Genomic DNA, 13,436 nt, shown 5'->3' on the forward strand with positions numbered 1-13,436 from the left:
ATGCAAATATGTTATATTACGTCTGATATGTTTGACTCCAAGCGACTCCTGGATCCTTTCATCAGACGAGCGATAGAACGATGCGTTGAATATCAGTATCCTCCTTCGCAACGTCTCAAGAACTGTGGCAGTTTCTAGCTCTGCCTTTCCTCTCCACTCATCCTCAAAGACGCACCTACAGGTAACTGGAGGGGTCGGAGTCGCCCTTGTCATTTAACTACAGGGGGTCCCTCAGGGCTTTGGTTCTTGGTCCCTCCTCTTCTCCTTGCACACGACAACTTCGCTCGGATCAGTCAATTAGCCCGCACTGGTTTTTATACCACTGCTACGGCTGACGACACCCAATTAATTCTGTCTTTATCCCTGCTCAGAACCAGGTCGTCCAACATCTCTTGCTTGTCTAGCTGACATCCTCTCAGTGATGTCTGTCATCACCACCTCAAGCTCAACTTTGACAGACTGAACTGCTTTATCTCTTCCGGAAAAGATTGGTCCACTCTTGACCTAACAATCAACATCGGACCTCTAATTGTTCCCCTACTCAGACTGAAGGATTGCTGGGTGTGACCTGTATAACAAACCTCCTTCACTGCAAATCATAAGCTGTTACACCGCTTGCTGAGATACACTCTTTTACAACATCAGGAGAATACGTCCCAGTGACCCAGAAAGCGACGCAGGTCTGAGTCCAAGTTTGTCATACTCCGCTAGGACTACGCAATCTCCCTTCCGGCTGGGCCTACCTGCATGTGCATGCCGACTCCCTGCAGCTCATCCAGAATGCAGATGCTCGTTCTGGTCTTCACACCTCCTATATTCTCCCACACCACGGCCGTCTCCGCTCCCTTCACTGGGTTCAGTAACTGCTAGAATCCACTTCCAAGACAATAGGTACTTCGTACCATGCTCGAATGGGATCTGGCCCTGACATTTCCAGGACATGGTGTAAATCGTATCACCCAGCATTGCAATGCTGCTCTGCAATTCCATGCAGAAAACAGCGGTTGGTGCGTTATGCTGGCTCTCAAATGGTGGAATGAGCTTCCCCCATCTGACATCACGACAGCGAGAGGTTAACACATCTTCCGGCGGCAGACTGAAACCGGCGACGCGCCCGCTCATCTGCTTCTCGACTCCAATCTGACGCCGATAGCGACATATAAAACAAAGGCGACGCCTTGCTCTCTACTAGTCTAGTAAAGACTGGCTGCCTCCTCTAAAGCCGGTTGAGTAGCGCAAGCTTCAAGGTGTTTTAGGCCTTCTCTCTCATTCTCAGCCCCGAAAAAACACAAGAACGCAACTAAGCAAAAAAAATAGGACACTCAAAACACACAAAAAAAACAAAAGAACAAAACAATATATCAAAACAATAGATCCTGGTATATTACTGTCAAGATTTGATCATCTAATATGTATAGAGACACACGACATAGAAGCCGACACAACGAATATTTGTGTAAAGCTCGCTGAAATTGCGATAAACAGCGTCAAGCACTAAAAATGAGCAAAAAATGATCAATCGTAATGAGCAGAGGAAATCACGATGAAAAAAAAACTTCAACATGACATCCTAACTTTGCATCAAATCACACAATCAAATCACAGTAGATAATCGAACACAAAACATGAACAGTTCTTACGCTTTGCGAATGCGAAATATAAATTGCGAAAGTCGCAGAACCGCAACTTGAAGCGCGCAACTTACTCGCCTGACCAATAGCGACCACTCGAAACGTGGTCACGCAGAAACCCAGGAAAAATGGAATCATAGGAAGATTTGATGTAAGTCCGTTTCCTTAAGATCAGATGATCCTTGCGACCCTTCTAGAATCCAACAAAAAGCAATAACAATCAAATTACAACCAAAACAATTTATACTATAGATAAAAATAATATTAAATTGAATTGATGCCCAAAACAAACAACAGAACTAAATAAAACGACCAATAATGAAAAATGTATTGTCCAAAATACTATAAAAACAAAATAATATCATTTATCAAAACAAGTCCACACAGAATTTGTCAGTATAAAAACTGTATCGACACAATATAACAGCACGTATGAAAGAAATAAAAATTTTTTCAAATATACATAGGAAATAGAAAAAGATCAGACAAGATCAGCGATAAAAGTAAGAATGTCAAAATAAAACATGTATGTCAAAACCAATTGCATGATTACCTCCACATAAAGAATATAAGAGATAGATAAAGAATAAAATCACACTTACAACAAACGAAAAAAGCCGTGATGTCAAAGATACCAGCGTTGAAAACTATCACAATATCAGCAAAGAGAGATAGTTACCTCGTTCTTTCGCTTCCGACGTCTCAGATGAAAGGACAAGGAGGTGGAACCCTGACGGATCAAGTTAGAACACTACTAGACTTACAGTAACGCAGCACGGTTACGTTAGCAAATTACACCAATACATAGCACTTAGTCATATTATATAATTAGTCCAAGGTACAATGAAGAAACATTAGATAACCCCACAAAAAAAACCAACAAAAACTGAGCTCAACATCAACACGAGTAGACAGAAGTAGTATGTCCACATAATTTACAAAAGACTGAAGAACCCTCACATATGGAAGCAACGTAACCTGTCAAACAAACAAAGGGCAACAAAAAAAAAAAACAAAGACAGACACCAAACAACAACAAAAAGAAACAAAAAACACAAAAACAATCAACAGCAAAAAACACCCGCCCCCCCACCCCTCGCTGATCATTCTATAAAACACCATTTTAGCCCCGGTGGGAGAAATCGTAACGCTAACGCGATACATTAGCTTGGGCGACCTCTTTCTACTTCTTGCTATCTGCACAAATGGTTGACGATTTAAAACATTAAAGATCAGGCAGTCGAAGAGAATGCAAAGGAAGGAAGCAGGCAGGCGGGCAGCTTTGCATGACATATTCTTCTGACCGTGTTCATTGTGGTGATAGAGTGAGGGTAGTCAATCCTTGTTTAGTAAACAGTAGTGACGGCCTTCTTGGTGACGTTTGTTGTTTGTGCTCAGAAACCAGACGGCGTGTGAGTTCATTGACGTTTCACAGAAGAAATGTGGTTTTTTGTGGCTGGTTGACGCTGGTCAAACATTATACTGTTAGGAGCGACTCTTGCCGACGAAGCATTCCTGAGGCTATGGTGGGGTAATTCGTGGACAGACTCAAACGGCCCGTGACGTCGAAAGATGAAATTTTTTCGCTTTCTCTTCTCTTGACTTCGCGGCCACGCGGATAGCCCAATAAAGTACAGTCTTTCCCCGAATAAGGACTGTGCGGCCATAGACTAACGTGCGGTGGGCTACTAGCTAGTAGCTAAGGCTTGTGATCCACACCCACTCCCTGCTGTCCTTTGCATCAGCCACGGTCGTGGGTGTCAAGCGAGCATAAAGAGACGAGTAAGACCCATTTTGGGCTTGAATAGGCTGATGATATCACCTGCGGGTCTGGGATCCACGGGCATCTTTACCGTTGACAATATAATCTTATCTATCTCTTATCTATTAGTGGAGGAAAACAATTGTGACAATCAGTTATGAACATCACTTGGCGCGCGACTCTGGGGAATTCTGTAGCTATGCTCGCAAAATACTTTCATAGTCTTATATTTCAACAGTTTACGACAAACTGTGGACTTTTTTGACATGGAATGATTTTTTAAGATTGACAAACATCATATGTGTAATTCGTTGGCACAATTCAATAATAATACACTTAAATTGTGTGAAATATAAGACTCATGAAAAACCGCAACTAGAAAGACTAAAAATCCCAGGTCCCATTCTGGGTCGCGTAATGATGTCATTAGAGCGATAATGCTCCAAGTGCGTTGCGACTCGCAATTAAAAGCAAGAGAAGATGTCATAACTGATTTATTGTTGATTGCTAAAAATATCACAGCTAATCATACCATGCTCATTACATTACATGCATTTAAGCTGACGCTTGATATCAAAGCGACTTCACAATAAGGTGCGTCGACCACAAAAATACAAACTTGAAGAAAACAGAATCATATAAGTACACCAGGTGTTCTAGAGCTAAACACTTCAATTGCTACTCACTGGCTTTAGATAAAGCCAGTCCTTTATTTAGTTATAATGCTTTGGTTAAGCTAGTTCTTAGTCGTCGAATGGAGTCGAAGAGATGAGTTTTCGCAGGTCTGCGCCGGAAGATGTGTAAGCTTTCTGCTGTCTGATGTCAATGGTGGACTGTCATTCCACAATTTTTGGAGCAGGATAGGCAAACCAACGTCGTTTTTGCTGTTTGGCTGATGCAGAGCGGAGTGCACGTGCTGGGGTGTACGGTTTAACCATGTCCTGGATGTAGGAAGGGCCAGATCCATTCGCAGCATGGTACGCAAGTACCATTGTCTTGAAGTGGATTCTAGCAGTTACTGGAAGCCAGTGAAGGGAGCGGAGGAGCGGCGTGGTGTGGGAGAATTTAGGAAGGTTGAAGACCAAACGAGCCGCTGCATTCTGGATGAGCTGCAGAAGTCGGATGGCACATGCAGGTAGACCAGCCAGGAGGGAGTTGCAGTAGTCTAGGCATGAGATGACGAAAGCCTGGACCAGAACCTGCGTCGCTTTCTGGGTCAGCTGGGGACGTATCCTCCTGATGTTGTAAAGCGTGTTTCTGCAGCAGCGGGTTGTAGCAGCGATGTTTGCAGTGAAGGACAGTTTGTTATCTAGGATCACACCCAGATTCCTTGCAGTCTGAGTCGGGGAAACAATAGAGGTGCCGATGTTGATTGTTAGGTCAAGAGTGGGACAATCTTTTCCCGGAAGGAAAAGCAGTTCAGTCTTGTCAAGGTTGAGCTTGAGGTGGTGAGCAGACATCCACTGAGAGATGTCAGCTAGACAAGCAGAGATGCGTGCGACGACCTGGGTCTCTGAGCGGGGAAAGGACAGAATTAATTGGGTGTCGTCAGCGTAGCAGTGGTATGAAAAACCATGCGGGCTAATGACACATCCGAGCGAGTTTGTGTACAAGGAGAAGAGGAGGGGACCAAGAACAGAGCCCTGAGGGACCCCTGTAGTTAATTGACAAGGGTCGGACTCGGACCCTCTCAAAGTTACCCTGTAGGTGCGGTCTTTGGTGAGGAGGGAAAGTGCCGAGTCTGAAACTCCAAGTTCTTGGAGAGTGCGAAGGAGGATCTGATGATTCACCGTGTCGAATGCAGCAGATAGGTCCAAAAGGATGATGACAGAGGAGAGGGATGCTGCTTTAGCAGTGTGCAGTTCCTCAGTGACAGCAAGGAGGGCAGTTTCTGTTGAGTGACCTGCCTTGAAACCAGACTGGTGCGGATCCAGAAGGTTGTTCTGATGGAAATAACAGGAGAGTTGTTTAAAGACGCGTTCAAATGTTTTAGACAGGAACGGGAGGAGAGAGACAGGCCTGTAGTTTATAACATTAGATGGGTTGAGAGTGGGTTTCTTTAGGAGAGGGTTTACTCTTGCCTCCTTGAGACTGTTTGGAAAGTGACCTTGGGTTTTGGACTTTCATTGACTTAACTTACAGTATATATTTCAAAAAGATTAAGCTAACGTAATAGATAGGGAAAATAATATATATACCACAATGTTTTTTGAAACTTATTTCAGACTTGAGTTAATATCCATATTTTCTCCTTTATACCAGTACAACATTTTGGGGTGACCTCGATTTACAATCCAAGAAGAAAGAGCAGTTACTTTTTCCTAAAATTGCTCTGATTTAAGTTAAAGAAAACAATTTTAACATTCTAGTCTTCACTATTAAACATAAATTGTATTGCTACATGGATGATTATATCATGCAGCTGTATTTAAATATGATTTCTTGCTCCACGCAGCTCATTTCGGCGTCTGTCCTGTGAGTCGGAGGGTATGATCCTCGGTGCGGCCACCCTCAGGAACCTGGAGATCCTAAACAATCAGGTGAAGACGCATCTCTGCTGGCAGTTAGTGTAATGAAGGGGTGTACTCAGTCAGGATGATAAATGGTTCACACGGCAACATACTTTATAATCCTCTTGTGTATAATTACTAAGCAGAAACATGCACACTTTGTCTCTAGCTAGTAACGACAAATGTGCTTTTTTAATTAAGTTGGCTGAAGCCAGGACTGTTTTCAAGTCTTAAGTCAGGTTTCTAATGTGTTATGGAAAGGCATGAAAGAGCACCTCAAAGGTCAGTGAGTTCCATACATTTAAGCTCTCAATTCAATTCAAATCATACATTTTGTAAAATGTTTGTACAAATATTCAATGTTATCCTGTGTACTCTATCCCCCTCACGATGAATTAACCCCATATCTGGCATTGTCCCAATTTTGAAATTTGACTTTGTCCGATATTGATGACATTCCCCTCAGCCTTAGCTGTGCTTTGTGTTTTTGGCTGATGAGCAGATGTTAGCAATGTAACATGCTAAACTAAGAAGAGAACATGTTAACAGAATACCTGCTAAACATTAGAGTGTTAATAACAATAGTCATATGGAGCATTTTACTATGCTAAAGTCAGCATTCAGACAGAAAGGCATTTATGTGTTTTGTTTGAGTCAAAGTACAGTGTCTCTAATCAAGTAAGGTCAAGTCTGTAGGGACTATGAGTTCAGTTGTGCTCTCTCTCTGACGATTGCCAATACACTGAAAGTTAATGCTGAGACAAAAACGTAATGTTTGTAACCATGCCTGAAACAAAGGCACCAAAGGTACACAAACAAACGTTTTGTTCATTGAAATAAGTAGAAATAGTTTACTGGAATGTTTCACCGAGCCTGTATAATAAAAAAATGAAGGAATACAAGTACATTAGTGTATCTAGCAGCTGCTTTAAGTGCATCATTCAAATGCCTACTGTGTGCATCACAAATGACATATTGCAGTGTTGAGTTCATTTTGACATAGAAGTTGGATGTTCCTCTGTAATTGTTGTTTCTAATTTGGGTTGTGTGTAGAGTTTTGTCTCAATGAGCCCAATTTCTAAACAAGTATAAATATAAAATATGCAGGTCTATTGATCTGGCTAGAGCAAGGTCACGAAACAGACAGCTGAACAGGTGCATGTCAGGAATCATTTACTGTAGAGTTGTAGTATTTAACAAACTTCAACATTATTTTTGTAACATTTACCTCAGTAAAAAAAGCCTGGAGAGTAGAGAGAGTTTTCCATTTTTATCAAGCAACAAGGGTGTTGACAGCCGCCTAGCTAGAAATGTCATGCAGCTTACCGGCTGGATGGCCACCTTCTAGTGCAAATACTTTTTATATGTCAAGACTGTCCACATGATGTCTGTACACGTTGAAAAAATCAGCTGCCAGCGTCGTTGCACACTGTAATGTAATGGATGAGTTAAATTGTTGTTTCTCCGATCACAAGAAAATGTTCAGTGACTGTTCAGACTTGCGTGGGCGACGGCTCAAAAGTTCAGCACGACTCTGCTGCTGTGGCATGTTTGTCACACATGGAGTTCAAGCTGAGTTCAAACCTCCTCACCTGGCTACTTAAGGCTTCCCTCACCTGCCCATATCTATTACTTCATGTTATTATCCTTCCTGTGTCACAGTCAAATGAAGTCGTCTGTTTTGTGTTTGTGCCCGGTCTTTGGGTGACAGACAGATGGCGGGCTGAAGGGCAGTCTGTTGTGGGTGTTGGACCACACTCGCACTTCCTTTGGGAAGAGACTGATGAGGAATTGGGTGAGCCAGCCCCTCACACACCCGCAGTGAGTACAGGAGACCCTCTGTCCTCTAAAGGAGCTTATCTAGGCTTGACATTCAGTTTCACAGTGCCCCAAAATAAATCTGAACCCTAGGATTTCGTCTTCCTAGTGCTTTTTTCCTATGCTTTCACTGAAAGAATAGTCCTGAGCAACAGATGTGAAAGACTACAATGTTTATCATCTTCACTGGTGTAGGTTAAAAATAATGTGTATTGTAGGAGTGCAAGAAAATATCAATCCACTTAGGTGTTGTGATATTGTGTTATTGTTTTATGTTTTGAGATACTGAATTGATTCTCAAAACAGAATAATAACACATTTTGTTTTAGTTAATACTAGTCAACATGCAAACATTTGTTGTAGACGGTAGCTCAGTATGTTAAAACAATTCTATGATTTTGATGTTACAGGGACTTTAACAAATACAAATGCAGATTCCACTATGCTGTTTGCATAACACAATTTTTATTCGGATTGAATGCATATGGCCTGTTTTTTTAATTACCACAATATATGCTTACGGTATTGTAATATAATAAATCGTAACCCCTGTATCTTGACATAAATAAATATTGACAGATTTTTGCCAATACACAGCCTACATATATATACATAGCATATATACTATTGTATATGGACAATATAACATTGTTTGCAATCATTTTAGGTTTAATTACTTGGAACGACACATGTCTTTGAGTCACTTCTGCATTATTGAGCTCCAATAGGAAATGTTTTAATTTGAAGAAAAAAAATGAATATCCCTATCATTATGATTTAAAATGATTGTGATTGTATCTTGATATGACATGAATGCAGCATTATTCCAAAGCTGTTTACCATCCTTTGAATAATTCCTTTAATTAAAAGTCAGTGTAGCACAAGGATGTTCTAGAGAACTTAAGACAGCGTTCATCATCTGAACATTTACTTATTGTTCAACCAGTTGAGCAGTGTTTCTTAAAAGAGGAACAACCGCTCTGCGAAAACCCTTAAAAAATGTTCAGGGGGTGATGTCATTAAATACAAATACAGAAATGTACACGCAACACTTTTTCTACAAACATCTCTGAGTTAATTTATTGCAGTACCGTTCCACTTCTCTTCTCTGCAACGTAATTCTATTATCCATATTTGGATATTGTGTTGGTATTTTGTGTGTGTGTGTGTTTGTCCCTCTCTCTCCCACAGTGCAGGGATTACAGTTGGGGATTGGGCACTGCCCTCAGATTATACAGATAGCTCCTCTACAGAATTTAAACATGTATAAAACCCAGATTACACGCAGTCACACGAAATCCAAGGCACACAGGGCAGCAGCACATGACAACCAAGCCTTATTTTATCTGCTTTTTTCAGACTATGTTTTTCATAATATTAATTTGTAACCTTTGTGTCTTTGGCACAATGACACTTTCCAGGTTATGGGCCATTTGGATACAAGTTAAATTAATGGTATTAACACCAAATACTATTTCTTGAAAAATACTAAAATGTGACCTAGGTTATTATTTTTCTTAAAGTCATAAACACATTAAATACTACAGTAATACACATGAAATCCATCTCCAGAAAAGATAACCCAAAGATACTGTAATCGCTACATTCAAAGCTGGTTGGCTTCAATTAGTTCAGGAAACTGGTAAATCTAAGAACATGAACATAATTTGTGAAGTTAATTGCTCTAAATTCAAAGTTACACTGCCTTTCAATCAAGTCTAATTCAGCTCCCCAAAATTTGATTGATGAACATTTTTATATCTTTGAATATTTGAATTCCATCTTTTCTATAAACTCTCTGATTTTGTGTCTGATCTGCCTCTCTGCTTTCCTTCTGTCTTTTCCCCCATGAACAGGTCTCTCTCAGAGAGGCAGGATGCTGTGCAGGAGATCCTGGAGTCGCCCTCCCTCACTCTAAGTTCCATCAAATCCCTGCTGTCACATCTGCCCGATTTGGAAAGAGGCATCTGTAGCATTTACCACAAAAAGGTAAAATGCAATAAAAGGAACAGACTCATCTTTTGCCCCACTGATCATATTGTTTTTTCTACAACTGGTTATCATTAACACAGCATCTGTTAGCGTTGTGACACAGATCAAAACCGTTAGAGAAAAGGATCACAACTACAAAAATCTGGCAAAGGCATCAAGAAGAGCAGACCTCCTTTTCCTGGACGTTATGCATACAAATGAAAACCAATAAAATGTTCTCTCCCCGACTCCGTCACCCCCTTTTTCTCTTTCTCTTGCTCTCTATCTCTTTCTTTCTCTCTCTTTTTATGACATGCATCTTGATTAACAGCAGAGAGCAGTCACCTCATTGGCACTTACCTGATTGTCTCACACAATCTCATTTCCCATCGGATCCATTTTTGAAATGTCAGATGGCTCTTTTGTGTGTGTGTGTGTGTGTGTGTGTGTGTGTGTGTGTGTGTGTGTGTGTGTGATGAGAGTGTGTGTGATGAGAGGGTCACTTTGATCTGAGTTCATGTTCAACTCTTCTGGCTCCTTTTTATATATTGTTAAAAGAAAACGATCAAATGAGAACACACACACACACACACACACACACACACACACACACACACACACACACACACACACACACACACACACACACACACGTGTGTAGATAGATGTGGCTGTGTGTAATGGTCTGTGTCTCTATGGCTCCATTGACATAATGGGAGGGAGGGCATGCTCCTAGTCTCCAGTCGCTCTATGGGTTCATAAAAGAGCATCTTGGGGGCTGCTGACATGGGGGACCATTAGAACTGCAGCATGTGATTAATGCCATAAACCACTGTCAGTGTGACGCCCATTAACCTTTCAGCACTTGGTACGATACTCTGAAGTCACTAATGGCCATTTGAAGTCGATAAAATCGGAAATATTAGCTATGTTCTGAGCATTGATTAAACATTACCTTGATTGTATCGTAATTCATATTCGGTTTTATGTTTAAAGCTGCAACATTGACGCAAAAGAGACATAAAGCTACTATGTTTGAGATAAAGGACAGCTGTGTTTCTTATGTTGTGGATTGTCAGCAATCACTAGAAGAGCTCAAATACAGACAAAATTAAATAAATATTTAGTACCTTTGTTCATCGTCTTTTTATAAGGAGCAGTCTGCGCTTTTAATCCAATACACTTTTTGTCAAATCGAGCCAATCTTTCTCCAGAATCACATACTCCACCTTTAAAGTTTCCATTAACAAATATTTCTTGTTGGAATATCTTAAATGATGTAAGATATCAATAACTTTTAAAAGTTCAGACTAAATCATCTTGGAGATGCATTTTAATGACATTTGTCTCACATGTAATGCAGTGAATGGCTGCGATTTTAGCTTTTTCTAAAGACTTGCAGACTGTGCTGCTGCTAATGATAGTGTTTCTCAGAGCGTTGGCTGTAATAGTTCGTCTCTCTTTAAGCTTTGCTGCCAGACCCATCGCTGACGAGATTTAGAGATCTAATCTTTCTGACTTGCAGACTCCCCCAGTAACACAACACACACAAACATTCACAGAGGGAAACAGATCAAAATAGCTAGTATTTTGTTGGAGAATAAAGATGCTATTTCCAATATATAGTCATTTTTTCCAACGTCGACCAAAGATTGCTCAAACATTTATCTTCATCAAAAGTAATGCATAACTGTGTGTGTTCCAGTGTTCCACGCAGGAGTTTTACCTCATTAGCAGTGGTCTCTCCCGCCTGGGGCTGGAACTGCAGGCCTTGCTCCCAGCTATCCAATCACAGATCAGCTCTGCGCTCCTCCGAGGCCTCCTATTGGACACTCCTGACCTGCTGGCTCCCGCCCACAGCCACCTCAAGGTGCTCAATGAAAAGGCTGCCAAGTGAGTATCCAGCAGCATGAAACAAAATTATTTGTTAGTGAAAGAGGAGGGACAAAGTACTATGCACGAGCAGCAATACAAACAAAGTATTGAGATAATACAGAAAACCAATGGCCTTAAACAAAACACTTTCATGTATAAGTGATGCATTTTTAGAGCAGATTACTTACTGTTGCTTAACAAAGTTTTGTGTGAAAGTCTTAAAGGTCCCATGTCATGGCCATTTCTACTGATCATAATTCCATTGTTGAGGTATACTAAAATAGATTTATATTGTGCAATTTTCCAAACTCACATTGGTTTCTCATACAGCATCTCTGTAAAGTATGTATATTCACTCTCTGTCCTAAACGGCTTGTTGGAGATCCTGCCCCCCCCTCCCTGTGAGCCCAGTGGCTGTCTGCGAGACAGCAAGACACAGCGAAACCCAGCCCGAAACCAGCCCGAGCACACACACACACACACACACACACACACACACACACACACACACACACACACACACACACACACACACACACACACACACACACACACACACTCGCAGCCTCGTAACGTCCCACCGTCTCAGGCGGAGAAATCAGCAGAGCTGCAGCTGAGAAAAGATTGAGTGTGTGTGTGTGTGAGGAAGTCCAAAGTCCAAAGTCCGTGGATTGGTCCAAATGGACCAATCCACGGACTTAACGCAACGGCTCCGCGGACGTAACGTAACGGCTCTTTACGTTACGTTACGTCACTATAACCAAATACGTCACTATACCCAGAAAGAAAACAATGGAAAAAGAGAAATCTCCAACGAGGCATTCTGGGGCAGCATAGACAGGCCTTTTCTGTGTTAGAGTTTTACTCGCTACAGGGTGTACTTTGAGGGTGTTTGACTCTGCAGACCGTTTACATGAAGAAAAACCTTCATAACACAAAAGGGGACGGGTAATAACCGGAAAAGCATGACATGGGACCTTTAAGCTTTTGAATGATCCTAACAAATGGCGATGGTCAATCAGGACAATACATTTTATTTAATTGCCTTTTTGCTTTGAGGATTAATCTATACATTTAAAGGAGAAATTATGCTAGAACATTATATAGAACATGTTCATGCTTCAATTAAATACAACTGAAAAAAACTTGGTTTCTTAAAGATGTTTTAAATAAAAAAACGAATTCTCTGTAAATGGAGGAATTGGTCTATTTGCCTCTTCTATATTGGACTAATTTTATGTAATCGCTAACTCCAAAAAGTTTGATTGCTAAACACTTTTGTATATGGGTAAATCTATAATTAGTTTTATCAAGTTATATGAAAATCTGAAAAACATCAAAGTACCAACACTGCTGAAGAGGTGGACTGACCAAAATGTTTAATGTCTTAGAAACTCTCCGGTATTGTGTGTCTATCCTGCTAAACATGCGTACTATTAACTGTTACTGCTGTCACATTTGGATTCTGTTTTTCTGTATTTGTGGAGGTCGGGGAATAAGACAGAGCTGTTCTCAGATCTGTCCGGCTTCCCAGTGCTGCAGGAGAGGAGGGAGCAGATCCAGACTGTCATCAACGAGATTCAAGACCACCGCAAAGAAGTCCGGCTGACGCTGAAGACCCCGGCACTCGACTACACGAGCGTCTCCGGACAGGAGGTACGGCCTGTGTGTGTTTGAGTCTGAGAGTGACAGACAGGTGGGAGGAGAGGGATTTGGCTGAAAGACTGAGTCACAGAGATGATCATGTGTGTGTGTGTGTGTGTGTGTGTGTGTGTGTGTGTGTGTGTGTGTGTGTGTGTGTGTGTGTGTGTGTGTGTGTGTGTGTGTGTGTGTGTGTGTGTGTGTGAGGGGGAGAGAGTGTGTCTGCCT

General features: G+C 41.3%; 1 protein-coding gene across 1 annotated transcript in view; it reads left to right on the forward strand.

The window, feature by feature from the left end:
• Nucleotides 1-4,161: 4,161 nt before the first annotated feature.
• The window catches only part of LOC104955852 (DNA mismatch repair protein Msh3-like), a 50,539-nt gene continuing 41,264 nt past the window's right edge, over nt 4,162-13,436 (forward strand). Inside the window, exons 1-6 of the mRNA XM_010783246.1 lie at nt 4,162-4,175; nt 5,849-5,933; nt 7,615-7,724; nt 9,578-9,710; nt 11,398-11,585; nt 13,055-13,223. Coding sequence (XP_010781548.1) covers nt 4,162-4,175; nt 5,849-5,933; nt 7,615-7,724; nt 9,578-9,710; nt 11,398-11,585; nt 13,055-13,223 — 699 coding nt within the window. The remainder of the gene's footprint in view (nt 4,176-5,848; nt 5,934-7,614; nt 7,725-9,577; nt 9,711-11,397; nt 11,586-13,054; nt 13,224-13,436) is intronic.

This window comes from Notothenia coriiceps, unplaced genomic scaffold (assembly GCF_000735185.1).
Source record: "Notothenia coriiceps isolate Sejong01 unplaced genomic scaffold, NC01 NC01_scaffold00000662, whole genome shotgun sequence".
Lineage (NCBI taxonomy): Eukaryota > Metazoa > Chordata > Actinopteri > Perciformes > Nototheniidae > Notothenia > Notothenia coriiceps.